Source organism: Centroberyx gerrardi, chromosome 23 (genome assembly GCF_048128805.1).
Source record: "Centroberyx gerrardi isolate f3 chromosome 23, fCenGer3.hap1.cur.20231027, whole genome shotgun sequence".
Classification (NCBI taxonomy): domain Eukaryota; kingdom Metazoa; phylum Chordata; class Actinopteri; order Beryciformes; family Berycidae; genus Centroberyx; species Centroberyx gerrardi.
In genome coordinates this window covers 7,965,956-7,985,994 of record NC_136019.1, presented here as the reverse complement: position 1 = coordinate 7,985,994, position 20,039 = coordinate 7,965,956, and the positions used below count along the sequence as shown (strand labels likewise).

Here is a 20,039-nt window from a genome sequence, read left to right as displayed (position 1 = left end):
GCCATCCCCAGGAAAAGTTATTGTGCGTGAAACGGCGGGGCTGCCGTGGTCTCGGTGTCGGTATCAAATGTGCTCAAAGTAGGCTGTGACAGCTGAGACCCGAAAAATGGCTGTTGGCCGAATTTCTCCCAGAATCCACAGCCAAAGATGAAGTTAAATCAAGATGGAGATAGTTCCCATCCTCTTGTTCGCTTGACCGGAATAGCGTAGGGGCGGGAAATCATCTCGCACATGCGTACAAACTATCTTAAGTCAGAACATAAAGACCAGTCTGTTAGCCGGATAGATATACAAGGCAAGAACCTTCATGAATGTTGATTACTCACATAGGATATTGCCATGCTATGCATGCGTGGAACAGAGCACCTGCTAAACAAAATTGTTTTTTGCCAATTTAAAGGGATAAAGTCTACTAGCCTATAACTATATAAGGTTAGTCAAATAATTAGTACGCAGCACACACCAGAATTGCTTAGATTGACACTTTTATTGATTGGCTACATAATGAAAAACAAGGAGTGAATGACGTAGTTGGTTTTTGTAAACTACAATTATTGCGTCAACTTTACTCGAGTCCCAGGTCAGTCCCAAGTCTTGAGACACAAGTCTCAAGTCAAGTCTTAAGTCTAAATGTTGATTACCAAGTCAAATCAAGTCTAGTCCATGTTGTTAATGTCAAGTCTCAAGCAAGTCAAGTCCAAGTCTAAATGTAAATTAACAAATCAAGTCCAAGTCTAAATGTAAATTATCAAATCAAGTCTAAGTCAAATCCATGTTGTTAATGTCAAGTCTCAAGTCTAAATGTAGAACACCAAGTCAAGTCAGAGCAAATCAAGAGTCCAGTATCAATTTAATATCTTAAAGAAAACGAAATATCTGGGACTTTTCAATGCAATATGGTTTTAATAGGATAAAAACTTGGTAAGAGCATCATGAGTTTGATTTCTATAATCAGTTTCAACTTCAATAAATTAAATCATTCCATACAAATTCAGAAAACTTCTGCTGGAACAAATCTCATCACTTTCAATCTGAGTCATTTACACAAACACAAGATCTCAAGTCAAGACTTTAGAAACCTTTTCAAGTCATCAGAGTACAAGTCAAAGTCAAGTCCTAAGTCACCAGAACCCAAGTCAAGTCAAGTCTCAAGTCTTCTCTTCATGCATCAAGTCTCAAGCAATTACAATAGTGACTTGAGTCTGACTCGAGTCCAAGTCATTTGGCTCCAGTCCCCACAACACTATCAGCATAGTTTAAGATGATCCAGCTAAAAAAAAAGCGGTCTACTCTGCCTAACGGGATTTTAACGGAAGTAGAGAGGAGTGAACGCTCTTGCTTCGCCTTTATACTCTCTGCTGTGACGTCAGCAGCAGCCTCTAACCAAAGAGACAGAGGGAAGAGAGGGGGCAACAGGCAGGACAGTGGGCCGCTGTGAGGAATGTATAGGGTACTGTACCACTGACCTATTTCCCCAATAATGTAAACAATTTTCTGTGTCAGTTATTCAAATACATTTCTTGCCGACAGACTCCAATATTATGTCTTTTAACCAGTTTGTCCCATTGAAAAATCACTATAATATTCCTATAATTTCTGCAGGGAACCATAGTGTATCAATGGTAAGTCTAAGCTTATCCTACTGTATGGTGTGTTTTTTTCATCTCCAGTGTTTTGTTTTTGTTTTGATTTTTTTGACCTGGATGATAATTCAAAGCTTTGCTGTGATATTAGTATAGTTTCTTTCAAATTTTTATTATAGGTTTAGTATATAGTTCTTTTTCATAAGGGTTATTCCTGTGGTATTTGCCTGTTTTATTCCTCTTTCCAACCCTGTTTTTATTTCATGTCTGAGATATTTATTTTTGTTCATCTTATTCATTTGAAAAGTGCCCAGAAATACAGTTTGCTATTACTTCTATCTTATTATCAGCATTTAGGTTAGCCTATAATAATAATAACCTTATAATAATAACTTTATTTGTATAGCCCTTTTCAATACAGGTAACAATGTGCTTCACAACATAAAAAAACCCAAAACAACAGTTACAGGGTTAGAATGATTAACCAATATCGGTTTGTAGGCTATAAGACCAAACAACATATTTCCTGTATTTCAAAAGCAAGAGACACAGAACTACAAATCAGGAATATTTTATTTTAAAAAACAAACAAAACAATGAACATTTCCACTTTTCATCCCACATCTGTTTGATTGACAAACGTAATCATGAAAAAGCAGTACTACAAAACATGTCAAATAAAAAACAAACAAAAAAACCCGAAACAAACCAAAAAAACAATAACTAGAACACAGTATAACAAGTACTATTCTGATATGTACAAGCGTTATAGTTTATTATAATTAATTATCATTATAGGCAAAAGGCAAAGAAGCTGAAGACTGCTGCTGAAGAAAACAATGGCAATGTGCAAAATACTCTCCACAAGTCCACAAGCTCGGGACGCCCCGCTCCGAGCAGGGCAGCATCAGGCGGAAATCTAATGCTCCTCGTTATGCAAAACACTTTCCTATGAGGACAGACTGCAGATTTACAAGCTGTGAGGGAATAATCTTTTCAGATATGGGTTACAATTTGAAAACTAAGCTTGTGGAAACCTGGTGAAGAAGACTCTCTCTCTCTCTCTCTCTCTTTTGTCAGAAGGAAATGTAGGCAAGAGAAAAAGACACTGCTGATCATTTGAAGGAGGTTATTGATCGACCACACAGTTCCTAATCTCCACTAGTTCAAAAAGGGACCAATCGTTTACACCGTCACAAGCACAGGTCGACACAGGTACAGAGGTACAGAGGTACAGAGGTACAGGTAAAACACACAGGAACCAGTTCAAGACTTGACATGTAGAACAACCAGTGTATTGAAAAGAGAAGGTATAGGAAAAAAAGAGGGATGGGGTTGAGAAAGACGAGGAGAACAGAAACATAGCAAAGGATCCTGTTTTGAAATGAAGACTTTGGGACAAGGATCATTTTGTTGTCGTCGTGTTTTCAGCTATCACCCCCCCCCCCCCCCAAAAAAAAAAACCCAACATAAACACACAACATCTATATTTCTCACACCCTTGTCTTCAAATTTTTTTTGTACATGTTAGTTTTGGCAGTGATTTCTTTTTCATGCCTCTCTTTCTTTCAGTGGAATATTTCCGATCCCCCGTTTTGAGGCATCAGCTCCAACAGTGTCTGTCACATTATAGAAATTGAAGAAAACTTTTGGATCACATCACTACAATAATTCTGTCTAATAAGGCTACAAGGCAAAGAGCATTTTGAGCAAGGACTACACTTCTCCAAGTCAGTAAAGGTTTCTTCTAACAACAGATAGTCGTCAGTTCTCCATGGTTAAAAGTTCAAAATGGAGATAAAATATGAAGGGTTTCATTCCAAAACTGCAACATACATTTGGGGAAAAGATTTTTGCGTCCTGAAATTGATCAGTCAATATTCATAAACACTGAAGATTGTCAAAAACAGAATTATTTTGTAAGCAAACGTCTTAAGATAACTGGTAAATTTCATAGTAATTGACAATGTGCTTTATTTTCATGCCAACAATCATTTTGGAGTTAGTTATCTCATTTTGGAATGAAACTCTTTGTATTTTCAGCTTGGATCAAGCAGCCTTTACTTCAACCTGCAGCACACCAGCGCCCTCTGTTCTTAAGTTACAATAAAACCCCATACAACCATGTTGTACAATGTTAGTTTAGGAGCTGTGATCGGAGGTCAAGCCATCTGTCAGTCTGTGTGTCTGTGGAGGCCTCGGCTGCTCGTCCGCAACACGAGAGACAAGACCTGCAGCTTTGGGGAGAGCTGCGTTCAAGAGACACACTGACTTGGCTATTTTATTTGGTTACACAGAAAGGTTGTACAGTCTCCAAGCTCACTGTCTGTACCCTGTTCACGCAGCTTTGAGAGTGATCACTGATTGATTAAAGTAGATTAAAGCAGTGGAACATTACATTTGTAGAACTTGAGGAGAATAAACTGTCTCTTTTGCAGTAACAGCCAATTAAACGTAATTTCCCAACAGACAGCGGGCAAATATTAAATACAAATCAATTAAATTAGATATTGTGACTCATTTTTCTTCTTCAGAGGATAAAAGTTTCTCTTAAAATCAGCTGTTCACAAAGATGCAAGATTGCACCCGTAGGCTAAATTCAATACATTCAAATATTTTGGAACTCTTTAAATCACTTTTTACTGATTTGAATGTTCTTCTTATTCTGGACGTCCAGGCTCTTAACATGACAGTACATCAGAGAGTGAATAAACAAATGGGTCCCCTTGAAACCCCCCACCCCCCCACTGCAAACCCTTGTGTAACAGGCGTCCCAACAGAAAGTGGGTCAGATTTGAGACAAACTGCTGACATCACAACTGTAACACTGTAACATCTACACAGAGGAAAAACCTCCTGATCTAATTTGAAACAAACAAAAAAAGACAGTCTAACAGCATAAATCAAGACGTTGGCATTAATACTATAAAATTATTTTCCTAATACTTCACTCTGAAGAGATGGAGAGTGTTACTATGTAGGTGACACAAGGCGGGTTAGCTTTCACTCTCAATTTAAAACATCAACAGCTACTTACACATATATGTTTATTATAATGCACTATTGCAGATACATTCTTCCATTTGCGCCCAAGTTGAATTTCAATCGAATTCTTTGGATAAAACTGAATTTAACTTCTTCTGTCATCAGTGTTCGCTCTGTTGGAAGTAAAATGCAATCGCCTTGTGCCCGGCTACACAGTAAACATTAACGACCGCTGCGGATTTCGCAGCCCTAATCTGACATTGATGATATTGATAATGACCACATCATCAACACACACTGCCTACACACACACACACACACACACACACACACACACGCACAAACCAATTGCATGCCCTCTGTCACGTGGTAGAAAAAGAGGAAAACTGTTTCTCGTATATTTAGGTATTTTTGATTTTTTTTTTTTTTTTTAAGTTTCCGACCACAGTACATGTAATTAACCACATACACGCACACTTGGTACCAGTTACTGTACACTCACTAATCACCTCACAACATCCTAGATAAAGTACGTAGCAGACCGGCGCCAAAATACTCACTGAAATCAATCCAAATACTTTTTTTTTTTTTTTTTTTGTCCCGGCAAAACGGAGGCATTTAAATAGTCTGCGGAGAAATGGAAATGTCCAAAGTAAAGAAGAGTAACCTGATGAATTTCAATTATTTTGACCCAAGTCTGCCGCTGTTGTCGTTGAAGAGAAAGCTGCCAGTCTGTTGCCAATTAAAAAGGTGGGTGGTGGTAGTGGTGGGTGGTGGGGGGGTGGGGGGGGGGCAACTGGCATTCGACATTGTGCTTTATTGCGGGGCGAGTCCCACTCGTGCGGTATAGATACACATGGAGAGGCGGGGCTTACGCGGGAAAAAAAAAAAAACACTAGCAGAGTAAACACGCGTCCTGTTTTGTCGATTCTCATCCAAGCCACTGATTTTTTTCGGCTGTCAGTGAACCAAATCTAAATATATCTTTTTGTATTTTTGGCTTTCATCACGATGCTAGTCATGACGACCGTTGCATATTCGGTTGTCAACAGACTGTGAAGACGGTAAAAACGAATGAACTTTGCTATCGAGTTAGCTGTACCCCGCAAACGCCCAGATGGTCCATGTGTATTTATAAGTGCATAGCAAATAAGACGAGAAAGAAAACTGCAACTTAGCCCCCTGTCCTGAAATCCTACAATTCTTCACAAAAATGTATATTATGCATCACACATCCACAAAAACAGCGTTAAAGGGAAGGCTGTAGTCGGTTTTAACTAAAGCGTAGTTATACGACACTTCCCCTTTAATATCCGTGTGGTTCTCTTTTCACGTGTCATTCGACAGCCAAATGACTTACAGAAAAATATTTAAGACTATTAAATGGAAGCCCTTAAAATAATAAAAAAAAAGGGTCAGTGGACGGATGGGCGCGTTTCGAAGGGCGTCGGCTAATCTATTCTGTCGCTCTAAGAGGAAAAAGTCATCTGCTGTTTGTATGCGTTTCATGCTTAGCCTTTGATTTGACTGTATTCTGTGAGCAGAGGAGAGCAGTGCGAAGGTTTTTCTTTGTGTTTTCACTGGTTCATGCAAACACCGAAGCCCTGTTGAGTTACTGTTTCCGGCACGTGTGTGGTGTATTTTGTTAGTTCAGAGCATGCATGTGTGGATCAGGTCTTATAGCACTGGGCAGGTTAGAGGTGAGAGGCTTTCAGGGGTTTTATCGAAGGTCAGGGGTCAAGTGTTCGGGGTCAGAGTTTAGGGCTGTAAATCTGTGAGCTGTTGCATGCTATTGCGTTTCATAGAATGGAAAGGTAAATGGCAGTTAGCTAATAAACTTGTGCTGTGAGCCCCTGGTAAACACACACATACAGTACATTCGCGTGTGCATGCACACTCGCCACACACACACACACACGCACAAGCACACAAACACACACACTGAAAGGGGCGTTAAAGTGACTAGTAATAGCGCTGCACCCCAACACCTCCCTCCCTCCCTCCCTCCCTAAAGAGAAATAAGACTACTGTGGCAAAAATAAAAGAAAGAAGAAGAAGAAACAAAGACCAGCCGCTCCACAGCTTCTCTCAGCGGTCGGGCCGGTCTGTGTGCGCGGGTGTGACAGGGTCGGGCGGGTCGAGGCGGAGGAGGGTCGGAGGTCGAGTCGGGGCGAGAGGCGGAGGCGGGCGCTGACCCCTAGGAGGGGGGCTTGCTGTAGCCAAAAAGTCCGACAGGTAGGTATTTGACGTGAGTGGGCCACTGGGCGGCCAGCTGGAAGAACTTGACGTCGTTCCACTCCACTCCGTCTATGGACACTGCAGGGAAACACAGGATCAGAGCCTCAGACTCACTTCTGTCTTTAAATCAAAACTAAAAGACTCATCTTTTCCTCTCTGCATTCCCCTAGCGTGCTGGTTTGTTCTTACTATCTGCTTTTCCTTTTAAACTTGGGTCCCGACTCTAATTGTATTCAATTTATTTTAGTATAATAGCCTATCATGTAACGATCGTCTTCTCCTTCTACTCTTAATTAAAAAAAAAGAAGAAATAAAAACTCTCTGACTCTACAAATGCTACTTATTCCTATTTAAAGGCTTAGCTGATGAAAACTGTGATATATAATACAGTTGGTTTGACTACTGTTGAAAAAATGCACTTATTGATAGTCACTTTGGACAAAAGCGTCGGCTAAATGACGTACTGTAATGTAGTATAAGCTTAGAATTGCATGATTGTTGTTTTACTGATCCGTTTTAATATGATTGTACATTGATTTTATCTCCTGTGAAGCACCTTGAGATTTCATTGTATTTTAAAGTGTGCTCTATAAATAAAATTAATTATTATTATTATTAAGTAGGGAAATGCAGATGAGACACAAAAACACTGAACTGGATAGCAGAACTAAAGGAAAACAAAACTCACAGAGGAGGGAAAATGGCGTAATAAAACGCATAAATCACAAGTAAGACAAATAATAAAATATATTATCATTATGCAGGTTCCCAGGTTCAGGTTACCTTTCAGGATGGTCTGCTGCTGCTTGGCAGAGCAGATGAGACGGCTGATGCCCTCAATGACCTGACTCTTAGAGTCCACATCCTTCTCCTTGGGCTTCTTCCCCAGGAAGATGGTGGGGACTGGAGAGAGAGAGAGAGAGAGAGAGAAAAAAAGAGAGAGAGGGTGAGAGAGAGAGAGAGAGAGAGAGAGAGAGAGAGAGAGAGAGAGAGAGGATGAGAGCGAGACAGAGAGAGAGAGAGAGAGAGAGAGAAGGGGGAGGGGGAGGGAGAGAGAGAGAGAGAGAGAGAGAGGGAGAGAGAGAGAGGAAGGGAGAGAGAGAGAGAGAGAGAGAGAGGGAGGGAGGGAGAAAGGGGGAGAGAGAAAAAGAGAGAGGGAGAGAGAGGGGAGGGAGTGAGAGAGAGAGGGAGAGAGGGGAGAAGGAGAAAGAGAGAGATAGAGAGGTAGGGAGGTAGGAAGGGAGGGACACAGAGATGGAGAGAGAGAGAGAGAGAGAGAGAGAGAGAGAGAGAGGGAGAGAGGGGGAGAGAGAGAGAGAGAGAGAGAAAGGGAGAGAGAGGGAGAGAGAGAGGTAGGGAGGGAGAGAGAGGGAGAGAGGGGGAGAGAGAGAGAGAGAGAAAGGGAGAGAGAGGGAGGGAGAGGTAGGGAGGGAGAGAGAGGGAGAGAAAGAGAGAGAGAGAGAGAGCAGTCTTTTTATATGGTGACTCGCTCACATTTTGGGTCCCGACCCATACTGCAAGAATCACTGCCCTAAATGATCTTCTGCACATGAAAATATAAATCCCATCCCATGTGGTCTTTTCCCCTCCCCTCCTCACCTTTCTTGTTCTTCTCCTTGGTGACCACGGTCATGGCCATGGTGCTGACCTGGGCCTGCGGCTCGCTGCTGCCCCCGCCTGGTAGCCTGCTGACCTGCAGCGAGCGGAAGGCGCTCTTCAGAGTGTTCTTGCAGCCCGTGTCGCGCCGCTCGCCCTCCCGCCGCTTCTCGGCCAGCGAGGCCAGCCAGTAATCCACCTGCAGGCCGATGGCGTCCACACCGTGGGACATGCTGGGGCTCCTGAAGACCGGAGGTGCAGAGATTACAGACAGAAGGTGGAAGTGGGTTTAAACAGGAGAGGAAAACAACTTCATTTAAGAATTCCTTTGAGGATTCCTACTCATTTTTCATTTTAAAATCCCAGACTTTTTCCAGACCTAAATTTCTTAACGGGATTTGAAGATTTTGGTTGGTTTTCAAAACTATGCATCCTGATAGTAGCTTAATAATGACTGTCAACTAGACCATATCACTCTATAGCAGATGATTCTTCACAACAAATATCATAATGTGAAATGACAGTTGGTTAATGATTGTAGGAAATGCGTGGTCGTACATTTATCGGTACAGAACAACTTTTGCTTCATACTTTCCCAGATATTTTGTCCAATTCCCAAATTTTTCCAGACCAAATACATTTCCCATATTTTTCTGTCCTGTCCTTTATCTTTTTTCCACAGTCTAGGCCACACCAATCAATATCTGTGAACATAAACAACCTTCTCCAACAACCTTGATCTCAATCAGCCAAACCCAGTTACAATAAAGGCTAAATGAAAATAAAATAAAAATATACTGAATAGCTTGCACATGGCTCGTAGCGACTCAAACCGTGTGACAAAAGCGTGCAGAATTGCAGTAAACTGCTGAAACTGCAGTGGTTGTTTTTAGCAGTGGTCAGACCTGTGGGTTAGGCAGATATTCAGTTGCTATCTGCAGTCTAAGGTTTCAGCGGAGCCAACAAGAAGGAGACGCAGAACCTGAGATGGTCTTTCTGTTCGCTGCTCCTCTGTTCTGCTCTGGTCTATTCAAGACAGCGGCGCTCCTTTTCAACCTTTATTTACACAGGGAAGGTTTGCTGAGCAGGCAAGCTGTATTTCAGCAACGCCCTGCTTCACATTCACTCTGTTCACTTCCGTCTCTGCTGCATCTGAACATTACTGAACACCTGCCATGTATAAGCGAACAGCATTGCTACAATAACTTCAATACTGGTTGCAAAAGACTGAATTCAGGGGTGATTTTACAGGCGTTCAACACTTTCACTGAATGTGTTCTGCAAGCCGAAATTCCACTTCAGCGTCGCCTCCAGAAGGCGTACTGTATATACGTACAGATGGCATGTGGATTTAAATAGAAGAAGAAGGATTGGAATAGACAGAGCCGCAGCCTGGCTCTTGACAGAGGGACTGCAGCAGTCAGCGCAAAATCCAAGCCAGCTGAAAATATGGTGGCAGCATATTCAGCAGCAACAGTTCGCTAGGTCTTAAACTGAATCCCTGTCACCTAAACTGGTTGACAAACTGGTGCCAGGAGCCAAATATGGAACTATTTCACTTACAGAGCCGACAAAGACGACACCCGACCATGTCAGAACCACTATGCAAAAGTTGCTATTTGTCCATAAAGGGGAAGTAGGGGAGAAGATAGAGAAATAAAAAAGGGAGCTGGAGAGAAGAAGGTGGAGGATGGAGAAAAAGTATGGAAGGAGTTGGTTGCAGAATCGTCCCTGCACATTGATGATGATACCGTCAACAGAGGGTGAGGTGGAGGGGGAAAGGGGCGAGGAAGGAAGGAAATGAAAGAGAGAAAGGAAGGAGAGTGAAGTACACAGTTGACTCAGAGAGAGGAGAGGAAGAGGAAAAAGAGGAGGTTGAGGAGGGAAGGAGAGTGGGGAGAGACCAAAGCAAATGGCGTCAGATGAGAGAGAAAGGAGGGAGGAAAGAAGGAGAGAAAAGAGCGCAGATCAGTCTCACCCCTGCACCGTCAGGACGCTGCCCATGGAGGGGGAGGAGGGGGGGGTAGCTGCCTCTTTGATCATCCCGGTGGGGGAGCCGTGGGACGGGGGAGACGTGGACGGGACGGCCAAGCTCACCGCCACGCCCTCCTCCGTATCTCCTTGACAACCACAGAGAGGAAATAACATTAGCACATTATCAACAGCTGAAAAATGACATTAATGCAATTTGTGCATTTCCGTTTTTTGAAACGTGTTTCTGTGTGCAAACTATTTTCCCCAAACGCTCACCTGTTGAAGAAGGACCAGACTCAATCAGGCCGACCTTCACCACCTGGAAGAAAAGACATGAAGTAATGTTAGTTCTTATTCTTTATGAATAATCTGTTTGGTCTCACAAATGTTTCACAGGGCGACGACTACATCTGCCAATCCAGAGTTTTTGGCATCCGTCTCCCATGCCACTTACTAACATCTTACCCCAATAAAGGGAATGAACTTCTGGTAAGAGTCTTCATCTCGCCTGGGGAGAGAGAGAAAGAACAGGGATTATTTAGGTCGACTTTCTTTCCAGTAAGTACGGAGTAGATGTTGTTTGTTGTTTAGAAATGGTCCAAAGAACTGTATAAATGTACTGTAATTACCTGTGTGCATGTGGTGCACTATGTGTGTGTCTGTTTTCGCCTTGCATGCCAACTTGTAAGATAGTCTGGCTTGTGAGGCTGTGTGTGTGATGTGTGTGTGTGTGTGTGTGTGGTGTCTACATGCATGCACTCACGTCCTGTGTTTGCAGGTGAGCATGGCCTCAGCGATGGGTAGCTGGTGTGTGACTGTGGCTCCGCTGATGTACTGGGTGATTCTCCCTGCTACATCCAGCTGGTCTGGAGACGACAGGAGAGAAAGAGAGAATTCACTCGCGGACCTGGCAAGTGTGTGTGTGTCTATCTGAACGGTTCCAGTAGCAGTAGTGATGAAACCCGCTTCAGGAGTGACAGACAGAGGTTGCGTCTCTTTGTTTTTGTGCGTCAGTGGTGTTTACCTGTCTGCGGGGGCTCCGAGCGGCTGAACACGTCTCTCCACGCCCCGTCCAGGAAAGAGGAACTGTAGCGGTTGTCGAGGGCGCCCAGGTGCTTGGCAACGGGATGAGAGCCTGTTACAGGACGGAGAAAGAGAGAGAGAGAGAGAGAGAGAGAGAGAGAGGGAGAGAGAGAGAGAGAAAGAATAAACAAAAGACAGAAGGAAAGAAAGAAAAGGGTTAAAAGTGAAACAACTAAAAAAAACAAGGCAACAGTAAGCATTTCATCCCTTACAAATGATGCAGTCCCCCTCTGGGCCAATCAGAACCAAATATGTCACCTTTTCTTGACCTGTAATTGTACCTACCCCGCCAATCAGTGTAATTTTGATAATACCAAAACACATTGATGAGATGCATCATTTTGTCAAAATCCAATCAGCTGTGTCTGAGATCCTGTGTGTGACAGCGGGACAAACGGAGACTCATCCCGTCCCAGTCTAGTCCCCCAAAAACATACAAAAATCTTGCAGCATCCGGAGCCTGCCAACGAGAGCTTCTTAATCACCATGGCAACAGCAGTGTGCGGCAGCGGCCGTGCCAACTCTCTTACCCAGCGGCACCACCAGGAACCTCATGTGGCTGAGCCAATCGGACGTCTTGTTGGCGAGCTGGGTGACGAAGAACTGCAGGATGGCACCCAGGTAACTCTGGCCGCCCACCGCCGCCACCTTCACCACTCTGGGCATGGACGAGTTACAGTTACAGCTAGAGAGAGAGAGAGAGAGAGAGAGGGAGAGAGAGAGAGAGGGAGAGAGAGGGAGAGATGTCAATAGTACAGTGAATGTGTGTGTTTGGAGGAGAAGCAGGGGACTGAACACAAACAATTTTTCCCCCACCCATGGATTGAGGCTTAATCAAATATACTAGTTCAAATGTATTAACAAGTTTAAGAGTTACAGTTACAGCTAGAGAGAGAGAGACAGAGAGAGAGGGATGGAGGGAGAGAAAGGAGGGAGAAAGAGGGGGAGAGAGGCAGAGGGAGAGGGTGAAGGGACGGAAAGAGATAAAGAAAGCCGAAGGCGGCAGGGACGGAAATGGGATGAGAGAGGAGGGAGAGGGAAGGAGAGAGAGTAAAGAGTGTGAAGGGAGAAAGAGGGAGAGGTAGATGGAGAGAGGGAGGCAGCGGGAATAGATGCAAAGCATTGTTTGGCATAAACAGGAGTAAAGTTGGAGACACACAGGGTGAAGGGCGAGGAAGAGGAGGAGGGAGAGATGTGGAGGAAGAGAAGATCCGAGGAGAGGGGTCAAGCAGAGGTTAGCAAACAGAGAGCAATAAGGCTTAGTGGAGGAGAAAAAAAAGGCTTAGAAGATGAGTCATCCTGCAAACCGAGGGAAGCTATAATTCGCAGTGTGTGTGTGTGTGTGTGTGTGTGAGAGTATTAACAATTTAGAAACACTCACAACTTCTGGATACGAGTGAGCACAGCAGACAGCACCGCCTGGATCTCTGCCCCCGAACACGTGCACACCACCGGGTGTCTCTGCACCTGCAGCTGCTCCGCCACGTACTGCAACACACACACACACACACACACACACACACACACACACACACACACACACAGAATAAGGGGTTCGATTCCCTCTGGGGCCTCAAATGCTTAAAATGTGCGCAGTCTTTGTATGGGAAGGTGCTTTGGATAAAAGCGTCCACCAAAGGGAGGTTTTTAATACATGGGGTAACTTTTACAGTGACACACACACACACACACACACACACACACACACACCCTTACCTGCCCCTGCCAGTCAGTGCCGTTAACCAAGATTAGGCTTTCTGGGAGCGCGGAGTCAGACAGCAAGATCTGGTTCAGCTGGTCATACACCACCTTCCTCAGGACCTACACACACACACACACACACACACACACACACACACACGTACTGAGTACATAAACCCCCTTACAGCGACACATTTACTTTTCAGATGACTCATCGCGGCATACATAATTCATTCCCGTGCTCCGGGCCAGTCATAGATTATCAAGATGCATGTTCTTTACTTAGAGTAAGAGACGGGGAGCGAGTGGGAAGAGAAAGACGAAGAACAAAGGAGGCAGTTTTTCTAAAGTGTAATGCGCTCAGTGGGAATTCAGTGATATGCTGATTTCTTTCCTTAGGCTGGGCTACAGTGATGCTAGAACTTGTGATAGCTATAAGGTCTTGTGCTGTAGAAACTATGTCTATATGTGTCTGTGTGTGTGTGTATGGTTGTGTGGGTGTGTCAATGCAATCAACGCAGGAAGTAGAGCTGAACAATTAAATGAAAAAAAAATCTAAATCGCAATATGAACTTCTGCAATTTCCAAATCGCAGAAGCTGCAATTAACTGTTTAAGTGACAGTTTCGTCCAAAATGGATTTCTGAATTTCTTCTTTTAGAGCTGCAGGTAATCTTTGGTTCAATATTGGTGAAAACCATTCATCAGACTCAAAGTCAGTAAATCCTGCACACTGACATCTATTTTTTTCCATCGCTTTTCCTTAAACAATTTCAAAGTTCTTAAAAAATGTATGACTAGAAAAACTTGTGATGATATGAATCGCAGTTCAAATCGCAATTGCAATATTCTGTCAAATAATCGCAATTAGATTTTTTGTCAATATCATTCAGCCTTAGCAGGGAGTGGATTTTCTTCATTATTGATAGTGAAGGCTCTGCCATTGTAACACTAACTGTGATTTCAATCTTCATTTAATCTGAGTGGACTGGAAGGGGGTTGAGGCTGGTATTGATGTTTCAGCTATAGGAACTCTGCGTGTGTGTGTGTGTGTGTGTGTGTGTGTGTGTGTGTGTGGGGGGGGGGGATCAATTCACTTCCATTTCAGTCAGTCCAAAAAGTGGATTCTCTTCATTATCAAGATGCTAACTCCAGCTGAAAGGGAAGTGGCCGCAGCGTGTTTCTGTCCCTTACCGGCGTGCTGTGGCCGAGCTCCGGGGATCTCTCCGAGTCGGAGCTGTTGGTCCGTTCGCTCAGCGGCTTGGACAGCTGTCTCTCCTTCATGGGAGTGCTGCTGCGCTTCTGTCTGGGGGTGTGGCCTCCGTCCAGCCTGGGGGAACGGGGGGGGGGGGGGGGGATCAGAAACATTACCGACCTGCTCAAATGCATTTATGTATCTGCAAAAGGTCAACTTCATAAGAACCGAGGAAAAAGCCGCGGTTGACTTTCCGACTGGCTCCTGCGCAGTTTTGACATTTACAGCACAATTTTAATGGTCTGGCTCGGTACGCACGCAGTCAGATGAGACTTTATGAGCTGAGATGAGATCTCGTCTTGTCCGTGAGGCTGTTCGTTATATTATATGTGTATGTCTATGCAGTCAAATCCCCAAGAAATCTCTAGTTCCAAGTCACAAGGTGTGATTAGTGTAAATCCATGAGAGGAAGGAGTGGAGGCATGTATGATGCTGCATTTCCTCCAGCTTACAATAAGACATAGGTTGCTTCAAAGCTCAGTATGAATGTATAATATATTTTAATGAGAAGCATTATGGAAAAGACTTATGGAAGACTGTTGTGTGCCAGTGTGGTATGGCATGTTAGAGTCATGCAGTGGAAGAATATATTTAAAGTAATAACATTCAACATTTTCATGAATAAATGTCTGTTTACTTTTGTCTTTACTCCTTTAATGTCTGTTTTTGCTCCTCCCTATTGACGGGTGATATAACACGATAGTGATTCAGCCAGAAGAAGAACTGGGTGGTTAGCATGAGCAGCGCTAGCCACCACGGCTGAGCAGACAGAGAGAAGAGCGCCACCTACAGAAACTCAACCTGCATCGACAGAGAATCCAAGGAGAAAGACAAAGTCACAGTACAGGACACATGGATGGAGACAATTGCTTTTATCACCTAGGAGACGGCATGGTCTGGCATTCACTCTTGCTGCTCTTCATGGGCGTACGGGGTTTCTCTGCCACCGACACCGTGATGCAGGGGCCCACCTCAGCAAACAACTCCTGATCTGTTAGCTCCTACACAAACACACACACACACACACACATACACACACACACACACACACACACACACACACACACACACACACACACACACACACACACACACACAAATGCATACACAGTCACAAAGACAGACTCAAGGGAGACACTGGATACACTATTGTCATCTTCCCCCACACTCCATCACTCTATGTTTCTCTCTCTCTCTCTTTCAATGTCTCTCTCTCTCAATCTCTTTCTGTCTCTCTCCGTCTCTCTCTCTCTCTCTCTCTCATCACAGATGGCAATGTACCCCCCTTGGAGCGATTTTAACAAAGATCCCGACTCTCCATTAACTCTCTCTCACACATACACACACACAAACGCACACAAATCACACACACAAACACACACTCTCTCTCTCTCACACACACACACAGACAAAGGCAGAGCGGTACCAGTGTGTCAGTCTCAGACAGGGCCTCCTCAAGGTTGCGGCTGCGGGAGGGTTTCATCTTCTCTAGAGGAGGCTGCTCCCCCTGCTGGGAACACAGAGGAACAGCGATCAGCGCACAAAGAATCCCAAATCGATCTGAAATGACTGCCACGACATCAATAAACACAGGAGCAGCAGTCATTACGGCCACAATGCCAGGAAAAAACATAATCAAGCTAAAATTACAGCAGTGCATAACAAGGCAACAAAGGCGATTACCAGGCTGTAATGGCATCTGTGGGCATTTCTGTCATTTTCTGTGGGATTTTTGGTTGAAACTTTATAGACAAGGCACAGCGTTTCATTTCACTTCATGCTCATAAAGTCTGCAAAGGAGTCTGCAGGTTCTACATGCAGTCGCAACACTAGGGGTTCAAAAAATCCCTAACCACTTTAAAATGATTTCAATATTATTGTGAGAGGAGAAACTGCAGCTAATGGCTTTTGTAAGCTGCAGACGGGCCGCCTGTGAAACACATTCAGCTTGGCAGGGTTATACACACAATGACCGGAGATTAGATTTGTGTTTTGTTAAGGAAATGTTAGTTTGAAACGTTTCTGAAACATTATATTTGCACTTTGCCACACAATTCATGAGGGCTTTAGATAGAGAATCATTTAGAATCACACAATATTTCCAACTTCAATCTGAGTTCGCATGAAACTGGTCGGAAGCCGCTTCAATGAGAAAAGACAGAGAAGGGAACTGCAGGATGAGAGCAATATTCCCCATGATGCATAAAAGATGTTAAATTAATGTATTTATTTGCAAAGTGCTAAAATATACACTACCAGTCAAAAGTTTGGACACACCTGATTGAATGTACTGTGTTTCTCATTCTCATAAAGCCATTCTGATCTAAAGGCTTCTGCTTTAATGCTTGAAATTTGTTTCTTAGACAAATATAAATAGTGAAGTTGATCCTATGTTTGAATTTCTTTCCAAAGCCTTTGCCTTTCCATCAAGGCAAAGGCTACTTTAAAGAATCTAAAATATAAGATAGTTTTGATTTGTTTAACACTTTTTTGGTCACTGCATAATTCAATTTGTGTTATTTCATACATAGTTTTGATGTCTTTACTGTTATTCTAAAATGCAAAAAATAGTACAAATAAAGAAAAATGTGGTGTGTCCAAACTTTTGACTGGTAGTGTAGAAGCTAAGGGATAGAAAGGTGCAATTACTCATTAAAGCAAGTGAGATAAAAAATAATAATAAAAGCTCATCACCTCAAAACAAACTTCTACTAGTCGACTGAATCTGTGACAAAAATCAAACTGTTTGGTCCAGTTTTTTGAAGCCTCAAGCTCGATTCCCGAAGAAATCACTGGTGCCAGACGGATAAGTTATACATCAGAAGCAACCGCGATGAAAAATGCAGTTAGAAAGCAGCAGCAGCTCACAAAGGCTTTAGAGCATAGAAAAGATGGTCGTTAAGAAAACTCATTCAGCAATAATTCATTATGAGAAAATCTTCCATGGGTTTAACGGCTTGACGCTGTCACTGCATACCGGCTCCTGGACTTTATGCACTCAAGTATGTGTATTGCACCCGTTATATATGTGTGCGTGTCCTTTGTACATTGTTTTTAATGACGACTGGTTGTAAAGCCAATTGCCCTTTGGGGACAATAAAGATTTACTGCACTCAACAAAAACCACCACAAATTGTTCAGGTTCTCTCCAACGCCACACGAGTGAAATTCCGGCTGCTTCCTGCCGGCTTGGAGTTACTCACTGGACTGAAGGTGTCCCGGCCCAAACTGCCTTTGCTGTTCAGACTGCCGATCTCCGTCTGGGAACTGGACTGGGACATCCCCTCAAAGAACGGCCTGGACACACACACACACAAGACGCAGATTTTGAGGAAGAGAGAGAGACAGGGAGAGGATTAGAGCTTTAAAGAGTGTGTGCAAAGAGCTTTATAAGATAGGATGATATTAGAACAAGGAAAAACAGAGGCAGAGCATTGAACACCAACAGCAAAAATTGAGACATAATGGAAACAAGAGCATGGTCGAAAACATAAAAGAACATATCAGACAATGGAAAGCCAATGAATAAAAATAGGTTTTATGATACGTTTTAAATATTTGGACTTATTTGGGGGAAGGCTAGAAACCTCTGCTCTCATTTACCTACTAACTAACTAACTAACTAACTAACTAACTAACAGTATCCACCTGTTTTAAGGCAGATATTAGGCTCATGGTAACCCTCGGCTGTGATATTGGGGCTGATTCACTATCACTTCAATTCAGGAAGCTTATTTTCTTCCCAATTCAAAATCCAGGCTGTGAAGACATGATTGGGATTGATGCTTCTGCTATTTTTATGCGCGCTGAAATTTTAATTTACATTTTGACTGGATTGAACTCAAAGCGAATTGACCCAATTCCGGTTGATACGCACCATGAAACCTATGACTGCAACGGCTCCTTTTCACCAACAGAGGGGGCACTGAATCATCCATGCAGAACTGGAGATGGGCACCAAGTGTGTCTCATCAGTGTCTGTCTTTCTCACTGCGGCATCGACAAGTGTATTGTAGAGTTTGTGATGTGAAGGTGTGAAGGAAAGTGTTGATCTGCGTGTGTGTACTGTGCGTTTATATCTGTGTGTACTGTATCTCTGTGTGTGGGTAGGGATGTCTGGGTCGATGTATGGGTGCTTGAGTGCGTGTGTTACCAGGTGTGTGTGCGGTGTGTGTATGGTTATAGTATGCCTGTGTCTGCGTATATTCATTCATTTGCGCTGCTACCTTAGCTTGGGCTTGGGCGTGCTGAGGATGCTGTCCGTCTCCTCCATCTCCGGCCCGCTGTCGCTGGGGTTGTACATCTCCAGGCTGTCGTACAGCTCGTCCAGGTCCTCCTCCACCTCCTGGATCTGCTCCCGGGACACGTGCTCCAGGCCGAAACCCACCTGGGCGAGGCGGAGGAGACGAGGTGAGGTGAGGTGAGGGAGGGAGACACGGTGACCACATTTACATGCTCAGAGTAACCCGGATATTGGCCATACTCCAGTTTAGGTCGTATTCAGGTGAAGCTGTTTACTTGAACCTTTGATACCCTGCAAACTGAGTCTATTAGTGGTGTCCCGTTCACAGCTAGAACAGCCTGGCAGTGAAAATGTACGAAATAATCCTAATACAGGGAAAGAAATGATGATCCAATAGCTTGCCGCCATCTTTTTGCTGTCATCAAAGTCTGAGTTTGGGCAGACGGCGAAAACCATAAGTGAAAGCAGTGAGATGTTTACATGCCACAGTAACCCATTTAATATCGCAGCAAGCCAGACATCTTAACCAGGTTCCTCATCATCAGAGTATGAGCTTAACCGGGTTATTCTAACCCAGTTATGACGTTTATGTGCATCGACCCAAAAATCGGTTTACTTGAGCAAATGGGCTAAAGAATGGAGTTCTCCATGCAGGTAATAGTAGTATTAATCCTAGCAATATTACTAGTCTAGAAGTAGTAGCAGTAATACAAGAGGCAATAGGAAAAATAATAAAAGTAGTAGTACAAGTAATAATAATAGTAGTAATAGTACTTGTGGTAGCGCATTTATTCTCAAAGTGGAAAATCATAAAAGCACACGCTGGAATACAGAAAAAGCGTAAACCTAATATATAATGTCTAAAAAATATCATAAACCTAATATAGAGGATGCTATTCGGTGGCAACTTCCACTACCATGAGTGTGTGTGTTTTGGCATGGAAGGATGATACACAGGACCACAAACCACAAAGTGAGCACAAACACACACACACACACACACACACACACACACACACATTTTTGGAACTAAAATAATTCCAGGTTAGGAAAGACACACAGTGGTACACATAAACACAAATGGACAGTGCTAGACAGACGACAACATACACAATGAGAAACCCACACATGCTGACACACACACACACGGTCACAGATGCAGAAGAGGGAGTGGAGTGGGAACCAACACACACACACACACACACACACATTTTGGGATATGGAATCATTCCAGAAGCACATTAACGCATCAAACACACACACATATTCTATTTTAATCTACACTGTTTGGTGTTTTTGTTTTTTTGGGATGCCAGATGAATCTCAGTTGTGTTGCCAAATCTCTCCCACACATTTCTCTCTCTATCTCTCAAAAGCCAAAC

General features: G+C 43.4%; 1 protein-coding gene across 2 annotated transcripts in view; it reads right to left on the bottom strand.

The window, feature by feature from the left end:
- Nucleotides 1–6,602: 6,602 nt before the first annotated feature.
- pacs1b (phosphofurin acidic cluster sorting protein 1b) overlaps nucleotides 6,603–20,039 on the bottom strand; it is a 57,181-nt gene continuing 43,744 nt past the window's right edge. The window contains exons 9-24 of one of the 2 annotated variants that reach the window (XM_071918030.2): nucleotides 18,641–18,801; nucleotides 17,618–17,711; nucleotides 15,841–15,924; nucleotides 15,294–15,415; nucleotides 14,354–14,489; nucleotides 13,176–13,280; nucleotides 12,841–12,947; nucleotides 11,990–12,144; nucleotides 11,401–11,511; nucleotides 11,140–11,242; nucleotides 10,842–10,884; nucleotides 10,653–10,695; nucleotides 10,381–10,522; nucleotides 8,406–8,644; nucleotides 7,590–7,709; nucleotides 6,603–6,884 (exon numbers count right to left, since the gene is read on the bottom strand). In XM_071918030.2, the coding sequence (XP_071774131.1) occupies nucleotides 6,766–6,884; nucleotides 7,590–7,709; nucleotides 8,406–8,644; nucleotides 10,381–10,522; nucleotides 10,653–10,695; nucleotides 10,842–10,884; nucleotides 11,140–11,242; nucleotides 11,401–11,511; nucleotides 11,990–12,144; nucleotides 12,841–12,947; nucleotides 13,176–13,280; nucleotides 14,354–14,489; nucleotides 15,294–15,415; nucleotides 15,841–15,924; nucleotides 17,618–17,711; nucleotides 18,641–18,801 (1,884 nt within the window). In that variant the 3' untranslated portion in view covers nucleotides 6,603–6,765. The remainder of the gene's footprint in view (nucleotides 6,885–7,589; nucleotides 7,710–8,405; nucleotides 8,645–10,380; nucleotides 10,523–10,652; nucleotides 10,696–10,841; nucleotides 10,885–11,139; nucleotides 11,243–11,400; nucleotides 11,512–11,989; nucleotides 12,145–12,840; nucleotides 12,948–13,175; nucleotides 13,281–14,353; nucleotides 14,490–15,293; nucleotides 15,416–15,840; nucleotides 15,925–17,617; nucleotides 17,712–18,640; nucleotides 18,802–20,039) is intronic. The other variant, XM_078291746.1, reaches the window with a different exon arrangement.